The 19,713-nt window shown below is 29.6% G+C and overlaps 1 protein-coding gene across 2 annotated transcripts; it reads right to left on the reverse strand.

The window, feature by feature from the left end:
* Positions 1-1,456: 1,456 nt before the first annotated feature.
* LOC113517407 (sterol O-acyltransferase 1) lies at positions 1,457-19,421 on the reverse strand. Of its 2 annotated transcripts, none has more exons than XM_052894608.1 (10): positions 19,311-19,421; positions 15,251-15,482; positions 13,908-14,059; positions 11,857-11,993; positions 6,707-6,849; positions 5,770-5,899; positions 5,032-5,178; positions 4,669-4,806; positions 3,010-3,187; positions 1,457-2,428 (listed from the first exon to the last, which is right to left on the reverse strand). In XM_052894608.1, exons 2-10 carry the CDS (start codon positions 15,472-15,474, stop codon positions 2,271-2,273), a joined length of 1,407 nt encoding a protein of 468 aa, XP_052750568.1. In that variant the 5' UTR covers positions 15,475-15,482; positions 19,311-19,421; the 3' UTR covers positions 1,457-2,270. The 2 variants fall into 2 exon arrangements, with proteins under 2 accessions (XP_052750568.1, XP_052750569.1); XM_052894609.1 differs by lacking the exon at positions 19,311-19,421 and adding an exon at positions 17,618-17,791.
* Between the last annotated feature and the right edge of the window lie 292 nt (positions 19,422-19,713).

Consider the following 19,713-nt stretch of genomic DNA (forward strand, 5'->3'; position numbering starts at 1 on the left):
CTTGAACGTATTGCGAATTGGTCGGTTAAAAATGCAATGATGTTAAACCCCAAAAAATCTGTATACATGGTTCTAGGATCTAAAAAACAAGTAAAATTTATATTTAGCCAGAATCCTGACATATATATTACCGGGGAAAGAATTGACTATGTTAAAGAAGCTAGGAATCTTGGAATAGTAATCGATAGTGAACTACGCTTTGAGACTCATGTTCTAAAACTAGTTCAAAGCTGCTTTTATCGTCTAAGAGTTCTATATCAAATTAGAAATCTTCTGAATGAGGAAGTTCGTGTCACTCTTTGTGAATCATTGATCTTGTCTAAATTGAATTACGGCGATTTAGTGTATGGACCTCGATTGCATTCTAAAACTCAACGTCTTATACAGCGAGTACAAAATGCATGTACTAGATTTTGTCACAATATTCCGCCTAGAACGCACGTAACGCCATATTTAAATAATTATTCCACCTTAAACATGTCCTCTCGGAGAAACTTTCATCTCGCTTGTACAGTATTTGACATCTTAAAGTATCGGCGACCGGAATATCTATATTCTAAATTACAATTTAATTCATTCCATGACAAATATAGTACAAGACCCACGCGCTACTTATTAGCAGGGCGTCCTCATAAAACTGTGGCGTTTGAGGGAAGTTTCCGCTACCAAGCTACGAAATGCTGGAATAATATACCACCCCCAATAAGATTGTCTAATAGTAAACACATTTTTAAAAAAAAACTTAAAATCTTTTTAATTAATAAACAAAAAATTGGAATACCCAATAGGTACGTAGCCGAAATATTTATTGCCTGAATATCTGAATGTGACAGAAAGTGATCTCTGACTACCCCTCATCTAATGGTATCTGTTATTTATTTATTTATGTAGAATATAATGTCAAGTGGAGGCAAATATAATGGACACATACAATGCAGTTTATTTATATGTGTATGTGTGTGTGTGTGTATATATGTGTGTGTGTATGTATGTATGTATATGTATGTATATGTATGTATATGTATATGTATGTATATATGTATGTATGTATGTATATATGTATATATATTTATATTGTAAATTTTTAATGAAAAGTTTCGCGACTGACTCTTGGCCACAGCAGAATATCAGTGTTTTGCTCTTTTAAGGGCAAAGCAATAAACTGAGCTGTGACCATTTTGTGTTACTATGGCACACGCATGAAGGAATGTTAACAAAGGAGATTGTTAGATTATGTATTTTGTTTTTGTATTTTTGTTTTTGTATTTTTGTTTTTTTATTTGTGCTTTTTTTTATTTTTATTCTTTTGTCTCTTTTGCTGTGTATTACGTGTATGTTTTTTTTTTTTTATTGTAAAATGTGTGCTGTAAGTAATGCAAATAAATTGTCTATCTATCTATCTATCTATCTATCTATAAATAAAATTATTATTTGTGTTAGATTTAAATTCTTAAAATTAAGATTATTAATTATTTTTTAATTAATAAAGAAGGCTGTTTTTTCGAGCACCAGTAGTGAGACACTTTATCTAGATGTTATTAGTCTATGGGTATCTCCATGTGTCAGATTATATAGGTAGTAAAGACAGTAAAGATGCGTGTAATTAAGCATTTATTAGTGTTATAATAATTCCTATTATCTAATCATTTATATCGTACACAAGATGAAAGAGCGATAAAAATATTCTTTTATAACGCAGACAATTTTATAATTATCCTTATAAAACATTTGTATTTCTTTATCTAAATATAATGTTAATTAAAAAAATACGCTGTTTGATTTGTTATAAGTTTATTTAGTTGTATAGCTAATCAGTACAGGACACAATTTTTTAATTATAATTAATTATTAACAAATAAGAGAAAATAGGTAGGTATATACTAAAAATATATTCAGACTGTTGACTAGCTAATTGTCATTAATGATATCTAAGTATTCAATACCTACCTACTAGATATCGATACCTTCTTGTTATTTGATATTTGCTAGGCGTGGTTTAAATAAAGTTCAATGAGGTGCTTATATTGTATATAAGTACTTATATTGTTTTAGATCTAGATCTCGTGACTTAAGTTATATATAAGCTTCTTTATTTAATTATTAATTAAATGAAGTAAATAAATAATAATAAGTTATATATAAGCACACAAGTTCTTCAAAATTTATTTAAGGTAAGAATCTAATAATTATATAATAAATTAACGTCATAGTGAACACATGTTGATAGATAATTTCAATATTAACATTATAAAACTATAGGCATTGCAACACTAATGTATAATGTCAAATGGATTTTGGAATGTCCAGTTGGGTTTCAAAATGATCTCTGGACATGACCAGGATTTTGGCATGAAAAAGCTGTCCCTTTCCGATGGTGGGCAATTTTGGCGAGCGAAATACTCCATTGGATACAGGCTCCATAATAGTCCTAGAATGATAAAAACAATAAGTTTTGAAGTATACTACGTTGAAACTGCCGATGTCTCAAATTCTAGATTTTGATTTTTAATAGCTATTTTCTTGAAAATATATGTTAAAAAACCAACAAGTCATGATATAATTAATATGGGATCGACATGGAAGTAAACGTTATCAATTGTAAAAATAAATCTCATCTCATAGTAAATAAAAAACTTGCAGTTGGATTGGATTGAACCTTTAATAAAATAAAGAGTATTAAAAATATTTTTAAAATTAGTATTGGGATTCAACTGCAATATTACTTATTTAAGTTTTTTTGTGTCGTAGATACCTTACACTGCAAATATTGCGTGTTTATTTCTTGATAGGCATTTTTTACGCTTGGCAAAATGGTAATTTCAATCAACACAAAATTAAAACGGGCAAACGTGGAGGTAACTCAATAAATTGTAAAAATAATTATAAAAATTCAATTCAGAATTAAGGACAGTTGCAAAACATGTAGTAAAAAAAAATAAGCGAATTGGGACCCTCTTTTTTGATATTGCTTGAGAAGGCGTACCGTTGTATAGTTATACAAATGCTTACCATTTCCAAAGAAAAAACTTAACCACATTAGTAAATTTAGAGTATGTGGAAATCGACGGCCAATCGCATCTGTGAGGGGCAGCAACAAGAGTCCTAGCACTCCAAATTCCATCAGAAGAACTGGATAGAAGAAGCCAAATGATAGTGCTAAAACCATCTCGTGTGCTACAGATGATATCTATAAGGGAATAAAGAAAAGGAAAATATTAATCTTCATTTCATATAAAAATATCGTACAGGTAGGTGTGACTGTTTTTTTTTTGATGGATGAAAATGGAATGAAAACCCCGCCTGCGCTGACGGTATACGCTGGCAGAGCACCAGAGAGGGATGATAGGTGAGGAAGGAAACAGGCCAGTTAGCCCATCATGATGAATTCATCAGGAATTAACCATGATAATTTCCAGGGGGAACCGTGTAGAGTTCGATCTGGGTATATTGCTAAAAAACGTAACGATAAAAAAATCTCTAAGAACTCGTAATGCATTTTACAACGATTTCAAGGAGCCGCGTGGAGGTCGAATTGACGGTATATTGTTAACAATGGGGCTGTTAAATCTCATTACGAACAATCCTTTTCCTCTCTATAAAGCCTCATAGCGTGTGACAGTAATTGATAATCTTACCCACAACGTTGTGTCAATGAATTTAAGGAATAGCACTTAAATACTGCTATGGCAAATACATTTTCATTTAAAAATCGATATAGTACAGACGCAGCTTCACCTATTAGCACATAAGTACATTTATTTTATGTAGGGAAATATTTGTGCAAAATTTCGTAATTCTAGAGAAAAGGTGGCTGTGCGTTAATTATCAGCCAGTGTTTCTTAAGTAGATATTAAATCTTATAATTAATCTCGAGTATTAAATAACGCTTTTGTGCACCATTAACTTCGTTCAAATTACGTACTACGTCTGTTTGATGGATAGATGCCATTTGTCAGGTAGGTACGGCAAACATCATTAGATAAGTAGGCAGTTACTGCTAAAGTTTTATCGTAATAAATCTTTATAGGAAGATGTGGAACCTCACAAAATGGAGACCCGTGGAATTAAATAAACTTCATTATGAAGCATATGAATAATAAATGAAATTAATCAGGAGAGTGTAATTGAAAATTAAATAGATTTAGAAAATTAGATTCATACATTTATGTACCCTCATTTACTATTTTACCTTAATTATCTCAGTATACTTATTTGTAGGTACCTAAACACTTTATCTACTATGAAAGCCCATATTTTAATTACGATTCTTGCCAATAACAATTTCGAGAATGAATCATCATAATTCTCTCAGCGTGATGTTAATCGCTGTTTTCGATTATATCGGCATTAAAAGAAGAATGTGGCCAATCTGGGGCCTGGTTTGACGTCTAATTATTGATACATTGAGTGGGCTGAGTTTCAATTAATTTCGGCTTCCTACTTAGGTATTTTATTTCTTCTAACGGTCTCCTTGCACAACAGGCGGTACAAAATGGTAGATTTTTTTAATGGAGTGAAATAGGAATGGTATCTTCTTTTAAGCTATTTGTGAATGTTGGTAGTGAAGATGATAGATGAGGATGAAACCAGGTCCAAATAACTCAAAATACTAATGGTTTGATCGATACGAAATTACATAATAGTATGGTTAGCTCTTGTTATACTTACAAAAAACACAATGAAAGTAGCAAGCACTTTTCCGGCAGATGGCGCAATCGGTTTGTAGATATGATCTCGAAGCCACGAATGCACAACTAAATTCCATGCTCTGTAGTATTTTGAAAACTGGGATGTAGTCCACCAGTCCTGTATAACATATTTTGATATTACTAAATTATCTGATATATATTTTAATATTAGAATTTTGTAACTTTTTTTATCACCATTATATAATAATCAATCACCACTATTTAATAATCATCATAAACGTCTTAGTTTTCAAGAAATACAAGTTGCTAATGTTTAAAGGATGGAATTATATAGTTTCCACGATGCTAAAATATGAAGGTAAAAAGTAAATATAATAATCACCTCATAGAAAAGTCTATCACCAAATCTAAGTAATTCCGCAAAAGCATTAAGCCACGCGTGTAAGAGACAATAGAAGCCACACAAAAAGGAAATCACTCCAGGAAGTACACAAGCAAACATGCCACGTACTACGGTTCCTGCTTCTATCTGAAAAAAGCGGGGTACAAATTAATTAATAAATATCTAAATAAATACATATATTTTATTTAGTTATTTATGATAAAATTAATTGTAGTCTAAAATCTTGTCCTAAGTAAGCACAGTGTAAATAATAGTGGTAATAGATACATTATTATCAATTGTTATTAATTATTTATTAATTTACGAGGAACGAAAATAAAAACGTAGAAATGTGATCATTATGTAGAATTTGCGAAGTAAGGTTGCTACAGGCTAGCGAACTTCATATTGTCAGGTACATAGTAAGTGGATTTCAAAAATGGTAATGGTCAAATAGACATAGTCGTGTATGTATGAAAAAAGTCATGAAAGTGGATAAGGTAATAGATGTACGTAGTGTATTCGGTACTCGGTTCTCTCTGCGTACTTCCCTTGGGAACTGGTGGGAAGGGAGATAGATATGTAGATGCTTTCTTGTAAAACGATGGCGGCCTAGAAATTCTTGACAACCTCATACAAGTAGCAGTAGTCAATTATCAAAGGTACCTGGCAAGTACACATATAAGTTTTACATTCGAATACGAGGCGATTTTAAAACTTCTGAAAAAAATTACTCACTCTTGGTTGCTTTCCATAATCTGACCAATAAGGCAAGATGAAGCGCTCCCACAGAAAACTGTTATAAAATATGATAGCAAACACTTCCAATATATGAAACGTGACTACTTCCCATCTAATTTTCTTTGTTCTGTAATATAGGTACAAAGAAACGGGTAAATATTATATACAGGACAACATAATAGTTTTGCAACAGACTTATTCAAATAAGAAAATTCATATAATGAGTATATATAAAACCTAGTCAATAAATTATATATTTAATTTACATATTTACCGATAGCATAGATAATTTGTTTAGAGACTTAGTAAATACAATATGACAAAACGAATTAATTTGTATATAAATATTATCATAAAAGAAGTAAATTTTTCAGAATCTAAAATTTTCCTTGTAAGCGTGACTTATTAAGCACCTACCTATAGCTACCTACTGTGATCTCTTGATTTATTATCATTTAATTTAGAGATTCGCTTTGATTAATTATCCTCATTATAAAATCGTTATTATAATTATGTCTTTTCTTCAGTAGGAAAAATTACAAGAAGGTTTTTTAAAGGATCTCGTTGATAGAGAGGTGGGACAACGGTATTTTTCATTTGCAAAATGGGAACATGTCAATTAAAAGCGAATCATTTTTATAAAAGAGAATAGTGAAGCACAAAATATCGCTACGGTACGTTGCATTGTGTTGGCGGTGCGTGCAATTCTAATTTGTTAAAGCTTACATATATAAAATAATAAACAATACATGTATATATAAGTTAGGATTTTTCTTTGATTTATGTTTTATATCTTTTCTATATTTTTTAAATCTAGATTTCGGAATAAGTGACTTAAAATCTATTATTGATTTAAGTCCAGTTTTATGAATTTCAATTATGTAATGCACTTTGCTACAGTTTAAAAGTTTTAATTTCAGAAAATTGATCTTACCTGGGATATTCGTCTCTGTATACGAGTGTTGGAGCAAACAGGAAATAGAGGTAGCTTTTGAATGTCGGAAGCGGTATTTTCTCATTATGAAAGCGAGGTATACATGAGATAGCGACAGCGTGAATTTTCATTACAAATCTAAACTGCAAAGAAAAAATTATACTTAGGTAGATGAAAAATGATTCACTTTTATAACAATTAAACAGGAAGGGATGGGGACGTGTACTATTTCAATTGGATTTAGAGACCTCATTACTATATAATATATACTATAGAAATATATACTGCTAGATTGATGGAGATCAATCAATTGCGTTCCCCCTTGGAAACTATTGTAGTGAATTCGTTATGGTGACCTGACCACCCTTACTGGTACGTCGTCAGCATATATTGATTTTATTATATACAAGCGATGCCGCTCGGTGTCGCCTGGATAGTTAGAATTTTGAGAAATATATAGCCTCTGTTAGTCACTGGTAGTTTTTTAGCTTATCCATTAAAAACAAACGATCAAATCTTTCATCTTAATAATATTAGTATGAATTATATAAGAGAGAGTTAAGAAGTGGCTAAACAATTATAAATAAAAACCGGTCAGGTATTGAGTTGAACTTATAGGCCGAGGGTTACGTTCACGTGTATTTATTTATTTATTTATTTTTTGGAAAACGTACAGCTGAATTACAGTCAATACATAATCAAATTTATATCTATGTTAAGCCATGAATCGTTTTCACATTTGCGTAATGACAATGATCGGTTTTTATATATGCAAAATATAAATATATATTATTTATATTTTGCATATGTAATTTTATGTCATATTTATATATATGTATATAAATATGACATAAAATTACCTTTATTGAATATTTCATATAAAATAAAGACCCAATCATAATTATTAATACTACAATTCGTGATTTCTTTTAGTTTGGGATGTTGTTAAACCGGACCCCATAACTAAATTTGTTTTTGGAGGGTTTTATGTTTGGATATTCCACTTGAATTGGTTGATCAATTTTGAAATTTGGAGTATCCGTATTGCAAAGATTCCCATTAGCAAAGAAATTAAAAACATATTTTCAATTAGTTCCATTGCAATACTTGTGAGCCAATAATATATAAAACTATTACAAATTTAAAATTGACTGCATTAGTAGTTGTTAAGATATAACGCTGTGACAGACGGACGGACGAACGGACGGACGGAAAAAATCGCAACATAAGTGTTCATTAAAAAAATGTCATATATTCTGTAACCATCTGGCCAAACTTGACTTTAGGTTTGGCAATTTCATCAAAGATATACAGCTACGTACGGAATTGTATTATATAAATATATAGAAATATATAAAAACTAACATTTGAGGTAATATTAACAAAAGGGATTGCAATAGGTACAGAATATTAAAGCCCGAGGGACCCCGCATCAACTTGCGCGCGGATTTTGTTAATATGGTACTTATTTATTTGGATATATCTATTTAGCGTTTGAACAAATATGAATACCAATGATTGGAAATAAGTACGCTGTGAAAGATTCGCGGGGCGGTTACGGTTACGACAATATTTGCTTGGGTAATTTTTTCTTGATTGAATCGTGATGATATTGCTGTTGTTGATTTTGAAATATTTTTTTATTAGGTACATACATGGTAGTAACAGGTAGTGTAAAATACTTAAACGGAAACCAGCTGAATTTCTAAGGATTGGAACCATTTTAGCAACAATCACGCGTGAAAAGACACTGCCTACTGGATTATCTCTAACTGGCACGTTGCCTGCATATGACTCTAAAGTCAGGAGTATTTCTTGTGCCTATGTATAATGGGTATAATGACTAAAATGATGTTCATAATAGAATAGATTCTGAGCGCCATTTTTTAATCTTACTTCTTAATTTATTATTTTAATTTGATAGATTCGCGAAATTGCTGATTTATAGACTACAATAAACTAAATTTATAACATTTTTATCCGAGTTAAATCTATCGAGATATTTAGCTTATATTGGTTCTTAGAATAAGGATTTCATTGTGATGTCAAATTAAAATTTTAATTTTAGAAATAGATTTAGTGAAGTGGCGTCTCAGAATCGGCCTCAATGCTCATAGCTTTTATGTTAACAAACTAGTATATAATGCCTTCAAATAATGCCATTAAGTATGTATATTGGCTTTGTTACTTAAATTACTACATTTTAATTAATTTTGTACAAATTTAATTATTAATCGTTATAAAGAAAAATGTATACTGTTAAGTTTAATGGTTATTAATAATAAAATAACAAATGACTTCAGTATTCGGCAGGCGACAGGCGGCAGGTGGTGGCGAGCGACGAAACGGTAGAATAAGAAGTAATACAAATTTTGGACCTTAACGTAATGCAATAGGGTTTAATAGTGCTTCTCGATTCTTGTTGCTGGCTATAACCTAATGGCATTTCAGTGGCAGGCGGTGGATGGCGTTATTTACTAGCTCGGCCACCAGCCCTGACGAGGGTCTCAGGTGATTTATGTTATGTTTCACTTTCGACCATGTTTCGCCCTTTACGTCTACATCCATCCCTTGTATCCTATTTTTCTAAAACATTAACTCAGTATTTTTCGCATAAGTACTTTTAATTAAATGGGTCGAAAAGCTGAAAGAGTTTATTTTCTGTGTATTTTCCAGCATTGTTAAAACTGTACTAAAATTGATTTTATGAAAGATGAAAACATTATCGTAATTAATTGACTAGGCATAAGTACTTATAAGCCTTTAATCTGAGAAGTCCATAAAATTTTGATAAATTATGCTTTTCCAATTAAGTAAATAATGAAATGTTAGAAACATTAAATTATTATGTTTAGGTATCTGTACTAATTTTCCTTAAGTTAGTTCAATAAACAGAAGAATTAAATGTAAAAAATATTTGCTCAATTTGTGGGATTTTTATTATTATTTATTAAGAGTATAATTATTTAAACCTTTTGAATGGGTGTGAGTAAGTATAAGACGAGCTGTAAAGGTGGATAGAAAATAAAAAGATATTGTCAATAAAACCTTTAGTGCACGGTTTTCTTTGCTTTCTCCATAAAGGCACTGGCGAGTGGACAGAAATATATCATAAATAATATATTTATTTCTAAAATATATTTTAATAACTTGCATAGAGTGTACTAGGATATAACAAGATGACTATATATATATATATATAAGCAAATATCACTAAATTGATAAGCATAAAATAATAGTAACTATGTGCTTATAATATTATCTCAGACATATCTTAATTATGTTATTTTACAAAGTTTTTGTTAAAACTTGTAAGCAGCTTGCAGTAACAAATTACTTTGACGTTGAAATATGACGATATTAGCAAAGGTTTTACCCCTTCAGTTTAAATATCATGTTTTGATGTGTTAAATATGTGTATTGTTATTACATTTTTTTTATACTATTTAAGTAACAATAATATAGAGGAGACCAGAAAGGGCTATAGTTTAAGTTTCACTGCGAGCTACTTACAATCCTAATTGAAGATATCTGTAGAAGTGATTGATATAGCTTGAAGGATAAGGAGGTAGAAACGATCATGTGTCGGCTATACAGCTTGAAGAACTCACAACTGATAGAGAAAGGTTCTGTAGTGGTGATCCCATGCAGGCAAAGGTAAAGTAGGACGACCCTATAGTAAATATAATAACAAAAAAGGCATATATAAAATATCAAAAAATCATAACTTACTTGTATCTGTGGGCACACCAAAATTTGAAAAATATTTAATTTTTAAGTTATTTGAGGGCAACTGTGCGCACTTTTGCCTTTCAAATCACACTTATTTATTTAAAAATTTAAAGTTCTTTTGCTTCAGATAGAGAATTTTTTTGTTTATAAATGTAATATGAAAATCAAATGAAGTTTAAATTGACTTTAAGATAGACAATTTCCTCAAGTACCTACATTATCAAAAAATCTAGCTCATATTCATAAAAAAAATACGGTAAAATTTTTGTAGTAAAATGAACACAAACTGAATCGCATGTATGGGAATAATATAGAGAAAATTGGTTCCTTTCAGCTATTTACCAATCTGTTATCAAGGTCAGAGTCGTCATTACTTATTTGAGCTTCACACTGGTATTATTATGAGAAAATAGAGGAAAATGATTCAGTAGTAGGTTCAAGGAAAAATAATGCTACAAAAAGTTTCTCAAACAATATGGTTTTTTATACTTCTTTGTTTGTTAACATTTTAAAAGAATGAAGAAAATACAGAACATTTCAATTAAATTTTACTCTTAAATTGGATAGCTGTATTTATTTTAATTCTTTTGTAAATTGAATTATTGCGAGAATTCTTTCATTTGGATGTACTTGGAACTCTATTGGAAATATCTAACTAATAGAAATGGGATGGTATGATTGCGTGTAGATTTGTTTGAGTAGGCTGTTCCTTACGAGATTGAAAAGGTATTTATTGTATAGCAGTGAGATGATCCGTTCTATTCAAGAAAAATATTAGGTTTTACAGTAAGAATATTTGGCAGGTTTTAATATTTTTGTACTTAATTAAAAATATTTTAATAGAAGTGATTGGTGTCTCTTAGTGATAAACTAACTTATTTTTTAATCTCCTCTTCCTACCTCTTTTTATTTCTAACTTTTATGTCATTCTTTATTTAATTGCACGAAATAAAACAAATGTGAATAAACCTTAAAAACGTCATGAATGGCGACATCAGTCTGGTGTTTATTGTAATAATGTTTGTTAGAGTACTAGTATTTTTATATTAATATAAAATTTAAAATAAATACGTTCAAGAGTTACATTTGCTTTTAACAATTTTTTATAAGTTTAACGACTAAAATACACGTCATGAAACCTCTTCATTTTTATGTTTTCTAACCGGACTTTAATTTTATTTTAAAGAATAAAGTCAGTGTCCAGTTTTGAAAATATTATATATACTTTTAATAAAATCGTAATCTATCTGATCGAAATTTATCACTAGAATAAACATAACAGATCTATTTTATATGTCAGTTAAAAAAATGGTTCTATGTGGTGCATACGTAAGTATTTCACATAATTTTTATACCCGTATAGAAAATATAATATAATTAATATCAATTTAAATTATAACTTTGTTATGATTACTAACCATTTCACATGTGACAGCGGCCGAGGAAGCAATTGCCAAATGCTGTCTACCTAGATCCCAAGTAGGCACAGCTATCAGCAAAGTCTCCAGAGATACGAGTCCAATTATCCCGAAGCCAGTCCAGACTCGCTGTAACCCTGAAAAAATTTTCAGTCATCGACGGTCTTACGTCACAAAAAAGTAAACTTGTAACGTAAACTTGCGATAGACGGGTATTGAAATTATTTTTAGAAAAAGTTTTATTAGGTACAGAACGCGTGCGTTGGATATTGTTTGAACAATGTCTAAATAATGCTTAATTACAAGTATAAACGTATGTAAGATACCGCTTAGAAGATGTTAGATGTACTTAATATCCGTTTATCGCAAGTTTAGCATTGCTTCGTTAAGACCGCTAATGACAAATTCCACAATATTATAAATTGTTTACCATGTTTACGTTCTAATATTCTCGGAGACGTGTGTGATGAATGTTGACGTAAATTATTTCACATTGGCAATAGTCAGCAAATGATTCTAATTATTATATTAGGGATTGAAATTGTAAGTGTATTTAGTTATTTAATTTTGTCTATAAATTATGAAAATTTATAAAAATATTTTTATTAGTTGAAAATGTTTGAAATAAATTTGATATACGTATCAAATTTTATAGACCGTTTGATAGACTTCCTATGCTACTGTGTTAGATTGACTGGAAGAAATCTCTTTTAGAGATAAGTTCGTCTTTGCTAACATTGTTATTAACTTATTGTTGTTACTGTATGTTTTAGTGCAATAAAGAATATATAATAATATGCGTGTTAAATACTATTTATTCATAGGGCAACCCTATGGATTAAAACTAGTAAACTAACCATATCGAGTAATATAATAACGTTAATAAGAGTTTACAAAAGTTTGTGACATGTCTACCCAGTATAAGAGACCTGGTATATAAGATATGCTTAGTTGAACTTATGTATTATCACTTAGGGACTGAAACAAGCATATTAAATTTAATTAAAAGTTCTCATTTCTTTGAGTGACTTTTTATTTTTAATGCATAATTTAATTTTATAGATATCAAGTAAAAATTAATTATGTAGCTTAATGTCACTATATGTTTTTTATATTTATTCAAAATTTTGACATTTTATAGACAAGTATTTTAGGTCTGTTAGGGTATAATTAAGAGAAATAAGCCTAAATAAATCCTGTTTATTTACTTTATTGTTAATTCTTATTAATATTACAAATATAATAGTGAATTTGTTTGTTACTTGATAGCGTCTTAAAGATTTAACCATGTACACGTACTATATGGGATGAAGAAAGCTACTTTTTATCCCGGTCAGTAAATATAACACACGGACGAAGTCACGGGTAAAAGCTAGATTATAATAATAATAAAAATATAATTGGTATTGTATTTCAGGGTTTACACCATAAAAGTTTTAGTGTCAGGTTAAATAACTAGTTTATTTAAAAATATAAACATAAAAATGGCAGTAGCTTTAAAGATCTGGCAAATACGAGTATATGACCAACGAAGTGACTAATTGGAGTGGGCGTCGTGTCGAGACCGGCGCGGTGCGGTGGTCAGATGCAACAAAAGACCACTCTGAAAGACAATGGATGCGAATACCTCTTGTGCAGTCAACTATTATATTATACACTGGTCTTTTGTAAAGCTTTTAGGTTATCATGTTATTTGACATATGAGAATTGCATTTCATTTCCCGCTTCCATCTTGCAACTTTGTCAAGATATGGCTGCTCGTTTACTATACACCTAGTTAATATATATGTAACTATCTAATAAATTGATCAATTTCTAGAGTAAGCGTTTATTGGAGGCAATGAAAAAATCGAATGTTACATTTACTTTAACAGGGAATAATCAATAAAATCTCTAGATTAGCCTTATAAATTAAGTAAGTCCATTTGGAATCACAGTCGCAAGTATATGGTTTATTTGTTTAAAATAGCTATTTTTAAATGTACAAATATTTATATGGCAGAGAAAATCAAGTTGTACAACACAAAGATAATATCTAAATAGATATTTACCTGGTAAATTTTTGAGTAACATTCTACTAGATCCATATATTTTCAATGCTGGATAAAAGGCAAGGGCTATAGATAAGTCAAAAAGCCATAGCCTGACGCCTCGTCCAATGTCACCGAAACCATTTGCAATCACGTTCAATCCTACATTTATCCTACAAAAAAGTTTAATTAATTAATTAATTTTCAAGCATAACCAATTTCTGTTTCAAAGGAATAATTTCATGCTGTTAAAAATTAATTATTACTGTTAATTGGTCGTAAAAATAATTTACGAAAAGTCAAATAAAATAACTACTATTATAAATTTTATTAGGCGATAGAAAATTTTAGTAGATGTGTAATAAAATTCCTTTATGCAATTGCAGCATAGAAATAGCATTTATATAGAATATTCTGTAATATCCATGGTACTGTTCATGTCTATAAATGAAGGTTACTACTCACTATCAGGTAGGCCATTAGTTTGTTTGCTATTATAAGATATAGAAATACATTGAGAATTTAAGTTCAAGTGAGACAAAAAAAAAATAGAGTCTTAAATATATAGTTGGGTGAAGAGCGTTAAGAAGATTAATATGTACTTATAAGAAAGAGAGAGAGAGAGAGCCTTAGGCACTGCATTATATTTGGTGAAAATAGTTGCGTTCATCGAAGTATGACCAAATTTTGCATAAGTTTTACGATTTATGAATACGAAAATTTATTTGTTTGCTCTCTTCGTGCCTAGCTTAATTTATCATAATGAAATTTAGCATACGTATATATTATTTGGGATGGAGAAAGACAATAAAGTATTTTTTAATACGGAAAATCAACTATGATATGTTCCGGTCACGGAAGAAGTTACAGTTTAAAAGCTGGTGGTACAACTATTCGCAAAACTTTGTTTGAGGAAGTATGAATGGATGTATGTTACTCTTCTATGCAAAAACTATTGAATGGATTAAAATGAAATTTTGTACGTTATGCACTAACTTAACATATAGAATGTTTTAAATACTAATTCACGCTTTCATTTAATTCATTCGCAACAGCTAGTATTCACTAATATTATAAAATGAAGAAGTTAGTCAGTTCCTTCTTGATGCCTTAACAAATTAACCAATTATCATGAAATTTGATATATACATAATATTTGAGATGGAGAAAAACATAGGCAATGTTCTATCATATTTTATGCGGGTAATCATTGTATATCGATGCCGGGAACGAAATTGCTCTTTTTACACACGACTTTATCCGATAGATTGATATTAATTGCAGACAAATTGATATATATATTCCTTATCAATAATTAGTGTTTTATTATATTTTTTATTTAAAATTCGTAGTAATTTACTTGCTTTCCGCGCTCTATGAGGTCATAAACAACTGTGTCGATCAGTAACATGATAAGTATAGCGACAAATATGTGATAAATCGCCCTTATGTGAAGAGAGGTACTAATCAGTACTGTAAGAGGTGATTCTCGATACGAGAACGTTGGTTTCTTTGCTTCCTTATTTGCATATTTCTCTGCCTCGGTTTGCTCCGCCGGTGATTTTGTACGTTTACGGAGATCTGTCATGTTTGGCTCTGAAAGAGAATATTAATTTTATTAAAATACTGGCACTTTATCAACGTTTATTTTAAGTGAGACGTAATATGATTTCTCACTTGTACATTGCCTGGGAAACATTGCTATACGTAGTGAAGATTACAGTTCGCTGACCTCCGTACGGAGTATCGGGGGCAAGTAGCATTGTGTAAATGAGGTCCCGGGGTCGATTCCCAGTAGGGCCAATTTAAGGAATTGACTCTTTTCTAAATAATTCCGTGTTATGATATTTTGGATTTTGTCCCATAGTTATTTCATATCTGGTTTCTGAATGAATAAAACATGGTGTAGTTTTGTAAATCTCTACTCATAATATCGTTCGTCCTGACTAACTCTCAGTACGTTACATAGACTATTACATTTAGTAAATCTGCTTTACTAACAATTACTAAATCTAGAAAGCTGAAGTCATGAAAATAGACTTATTTTATAATATTAAGCATATACTAAAAAAGGTTTTTAAAAATTTCGACTTAAAGGGGAAACACGACTCCACGAGTGCAAAGCCACGGGCAACAGCTAGGATAACATGTAGTCTTAAGTAGAAAATTTAATTGAATGTACTGAAATATTTTTTATACAAGTAGATACAGACGTACGATGTAAATATCTACCTCATTTTGTAGTTAAATGAAACATATATAAACATAATTATAACTATTAAACCATTTGTTCTGATTTTATTAAAACTATTATAATATCGAAAACCAATCCCCTGCCGCTCCAAACATTTTTGGAAATAATATTTGTTTAATGTATTATCTATTTAAACCTTTTTCGACACGAATTTCAGAGAACTTCCATTCGCAATTTAGCCAAAGTATAAGTGGGTTCTTCTAAGCGCATTTAGAGCCAAAAATTGAGTTAATTAACAAGCAAAGTTTATGAAATTGCGACATCCATTTTAAGGAACTCTTATTAAAAACTAAGAATTAAATTTTACAATTTTATACTTCGTTTATCATCCACTTCAATCAACTTCGTCAATTTACACTTAAACATTCAGAAGTTCATAACGTAAAAAATATTTAACTAAAGAATGAACTACTTAGCAATCTTACATTTTTAATGACTTATTCAGCAACCTATCTTGCCTAATATCTACAATGTTTATGTGTTGTATTTACCACAATTTTCACACTGTAATTTTAGTATAAGTACATATAATATTATTATGTTAAAACAGCAGAATATTAATGTCAGTACTTACTATTTGAGAACGAAATGTAAAGTGCTACACATAAGCCGAAGTGGTTTAAGCGATACTAAAAATTCTTATGTTTTTTAAAGTATTTTCATGGTAATTAAATAAACAAAATTAAACCATTATTTTATTCTCCTATCGTAAATATAATACATGTGTGTGTAAAAATATGTCAAATTAATAAGTGACACATAACATTAATATAACAAGAGAAACTAAACAATGAACGTATGGTGGCATAATGCAGACCAAAGCAAGATAAAAAAAAGCATTTCTAAATGAGTATAACTAAGAATTGGGCCGAGTGTTATATTGATTATTAGTATAACAATAAAATACACTTTTATTGAAATACAAGCTATATTCTGCAGTTCCACCCGCGTATCAGTTCATAAAGTTTTCTGTGTGCTAAGTTAGTAGGTATATAAAATACCCATGTACTAAATTTCTTTCAAATTTGTTTAGTAGTTTTTGCGCAAAAGTATAACAAATATCCATCCATCCATCCAACGTTACAAACTTTCACATTTATTATATAACTAGCTTTTAACTTTGTCTGCGTGACCGGGATATGTCTACTGACCGGGATAAAAAGTTAAGGCGCTATAAGGTAACAAACAAACTCACTTTCATATTCATAACATTAGTAAGTTTAACAGGATTGTAGTATTTTTTTAATATTATTACATTTTTGTTTATTAAAACAAATTAAAATGTTGTTTACTGTATATGTCAAGTATAAAACAAATATTACTAATATCTTGTTCAATATACAGAATTCAGAAGTATTTTGAATCCGATACACTTATATATATCTACAATAAGGGTAATTAGTCTATAAAGTGTCTGTGTAAGAGTTATTGTAACAGATAAACTCACGCCATATATAATGTTATTTATCGTACTAACCTCTCACATGAGATAACAATCCTAATAATAATATCTTGTTTTCAATCACACGTGTATTGCCTAATACAATAGAAGAAACAATTTACATCAGAATTTGTACAATTTCATAAATTAAATTAATATAATTCGCAATAGTTATAATTAATACGTTAGGACTACATTGAGAAAGCAATCACTGCTTTTTAGAAGTTGAAGTGGGGTTGTCAAAGTTTTTGTTGATTACCTACATTTATTTAAAAAAAAATATTTAATTGATAATTTAGACAGACAATTAAATGTATACCTAACACTTACATCATATACCTTTACATTCTAGATAAAGTATTTCGATAAAAACATGTTGCTAAAAATAGTTCAATATTTTTATGGTAGTGTACGTGATTAGAGATATCAGTATTATAAAGTTACTATGAAAAATAAGAAGTATAAAAGGTTGTCACGTCTATATTTAAAACAATAGAGTCTTCATTGATTATTTTGTTCGATGTCTGAGATCTCTGATTAAAAGTGCCTGTCAATTTGATTATATTAATTTGTACACAGTAATATAATGCACATGTCAAAAGATGGTTTTCAATTTAAATTGAGAAAATTTATAATTTGTTCTGGATAATTTTTAAGTTAATTACTTGCAACATTGAAAATCGTCGGTTGTTTTTTGGCCTATTTTTCCATCTTGAGGTAGGTATACTACATATTATGGTGTAATTCACACTTGTAAATATTTTTACAATCTATATAATAATACTTACGGATACCTATATACAATATATATATATATATATATATATATATATATATATATATATATATATATATATATATATATATATATATATATATATAAGTGCAATATTCTTTCCATTTACGAGTATCTCTTATTAACTCCTGTTGCCATATTGCTGGGCCGCCATCCACTTCTAAATTTTCTGTTTGTTTTTAATTCATCAATGATTGACAGTATTATTCTACGAGTTACAGGGCAAACTCTCTCATCCTATATGCTATATCAGTTTGCTAATTAATAAATATACCTTTCTTAACAGTTACTTAGTTTATCATATGTCCTTACTGGCGCATCAGTCACAATTCGACATTTTGCATCGACAAATTGTAATATTTTATTTAAAAAAGTTTCAATCCTGACAAAATTACTATAGTATTACTATATTATATTATCTGTGCTATAGGAAACAAATTTAAATGCCAAAAGGTATAAGTAAAACTATCGCGTAATATATAAAAAATCTTTTTTGTTTACCTTTTAGATAAGTTACTTAGTTAACAGAATACATTAGATAGAGGTATCACAGAATACCTAAAGCACTGTTATAATTGCCAGGCTGAATGAGATTCGAACCATGAATTTTTATTCATATACAGTATAATAAAGCTACGTAGTGGCTTTTTCAGATCAACGTATATATTTAAGATAATCTAACTATTATATAAAAAATTGTACATATATAACATATAAGATAAGAAAGAACTTTAACCAGAAATAAATATATATTATATAACATTCATCAATAGGTAATCTTGTAAATTCAGCAAATATCATTGCGTAAACTTATGCTAATTACTGCGAGCACTGACCGGAGAATGGCCATTTATTTAATTTTTATCAAATTTAATGGCTATATAGTTATTAAAAGTATTAAACAAACATAATATAAAAAAAATATAAACTCACCTTTGTTAAAACAAAAACCTCGTGTAAATCCCTTCTGTACCTTTATATTTGTTTACACACATCCGACCTAGTCATAAGTCTATCCACTACTAAACATTTATTATGATAATAATAAATATCATAAACTTATCTATCAAAGCACACTATCTACCCCATTGAAAATTGAGCGATACGACAAGTGCGTTTGTACTTGATTCACATTAGTTATCTATTACGTCACTCTGTACTTATGTTTTTCACAAGTGCAAAATTACGATGCATTGAGAAATATTACATATTATAAATGTTGAAGTTCGTAAAATTGTTTGGAGGTTTGTTTTTCAATTACACTTAAACGGGCGAACGAATATTAATGAAATTTTGTGTACAAGTAGGTGCACATCCTAACTTAAAATATAGGATA

The sequence above is a fragment of the Galleria mellonella genome, unplaced genomic scaffold, assembly GCF_026898425.1.
Source record: "Galleria mellonella isolate WM207_F2 unplaced genomic scaffold, CSIRO_AGI_GalMel_v1 utg223, whole genome shotgun sequence".
NCBI classification, from domain to species: domain Eukaryota; kingdom Metazoa; phylum Arthropoda; class Insecta; order Lepidoptera; family Pyralidae; genus Galleria; species Galleria mellonella.

Bases quoted from the DNA above. Each gene is read 5' to 3' on its own strand.
- LOC113517407 (XM_052894608.1), bottom strand. From the start codon at position 15,474: ATGACAGATCTCCGTAAACGTACAAAATCACCGGCGGAGCAAACCGAG. The intron at 3,188-4,668 runs GTAAGTATAACA...ATTCCCTTATAG, and splicing joins CTACTTTCATTGTGTTTTTT to ATATCATCTGTAGCACACGA. The intron at 2,429-3,009 runs GTAAGCATTTGT...TTATCATTCTAG, and splicing joins AAGTTTTTTCTTTGGAAATG to GACTATTATGGAGCCTGTAT.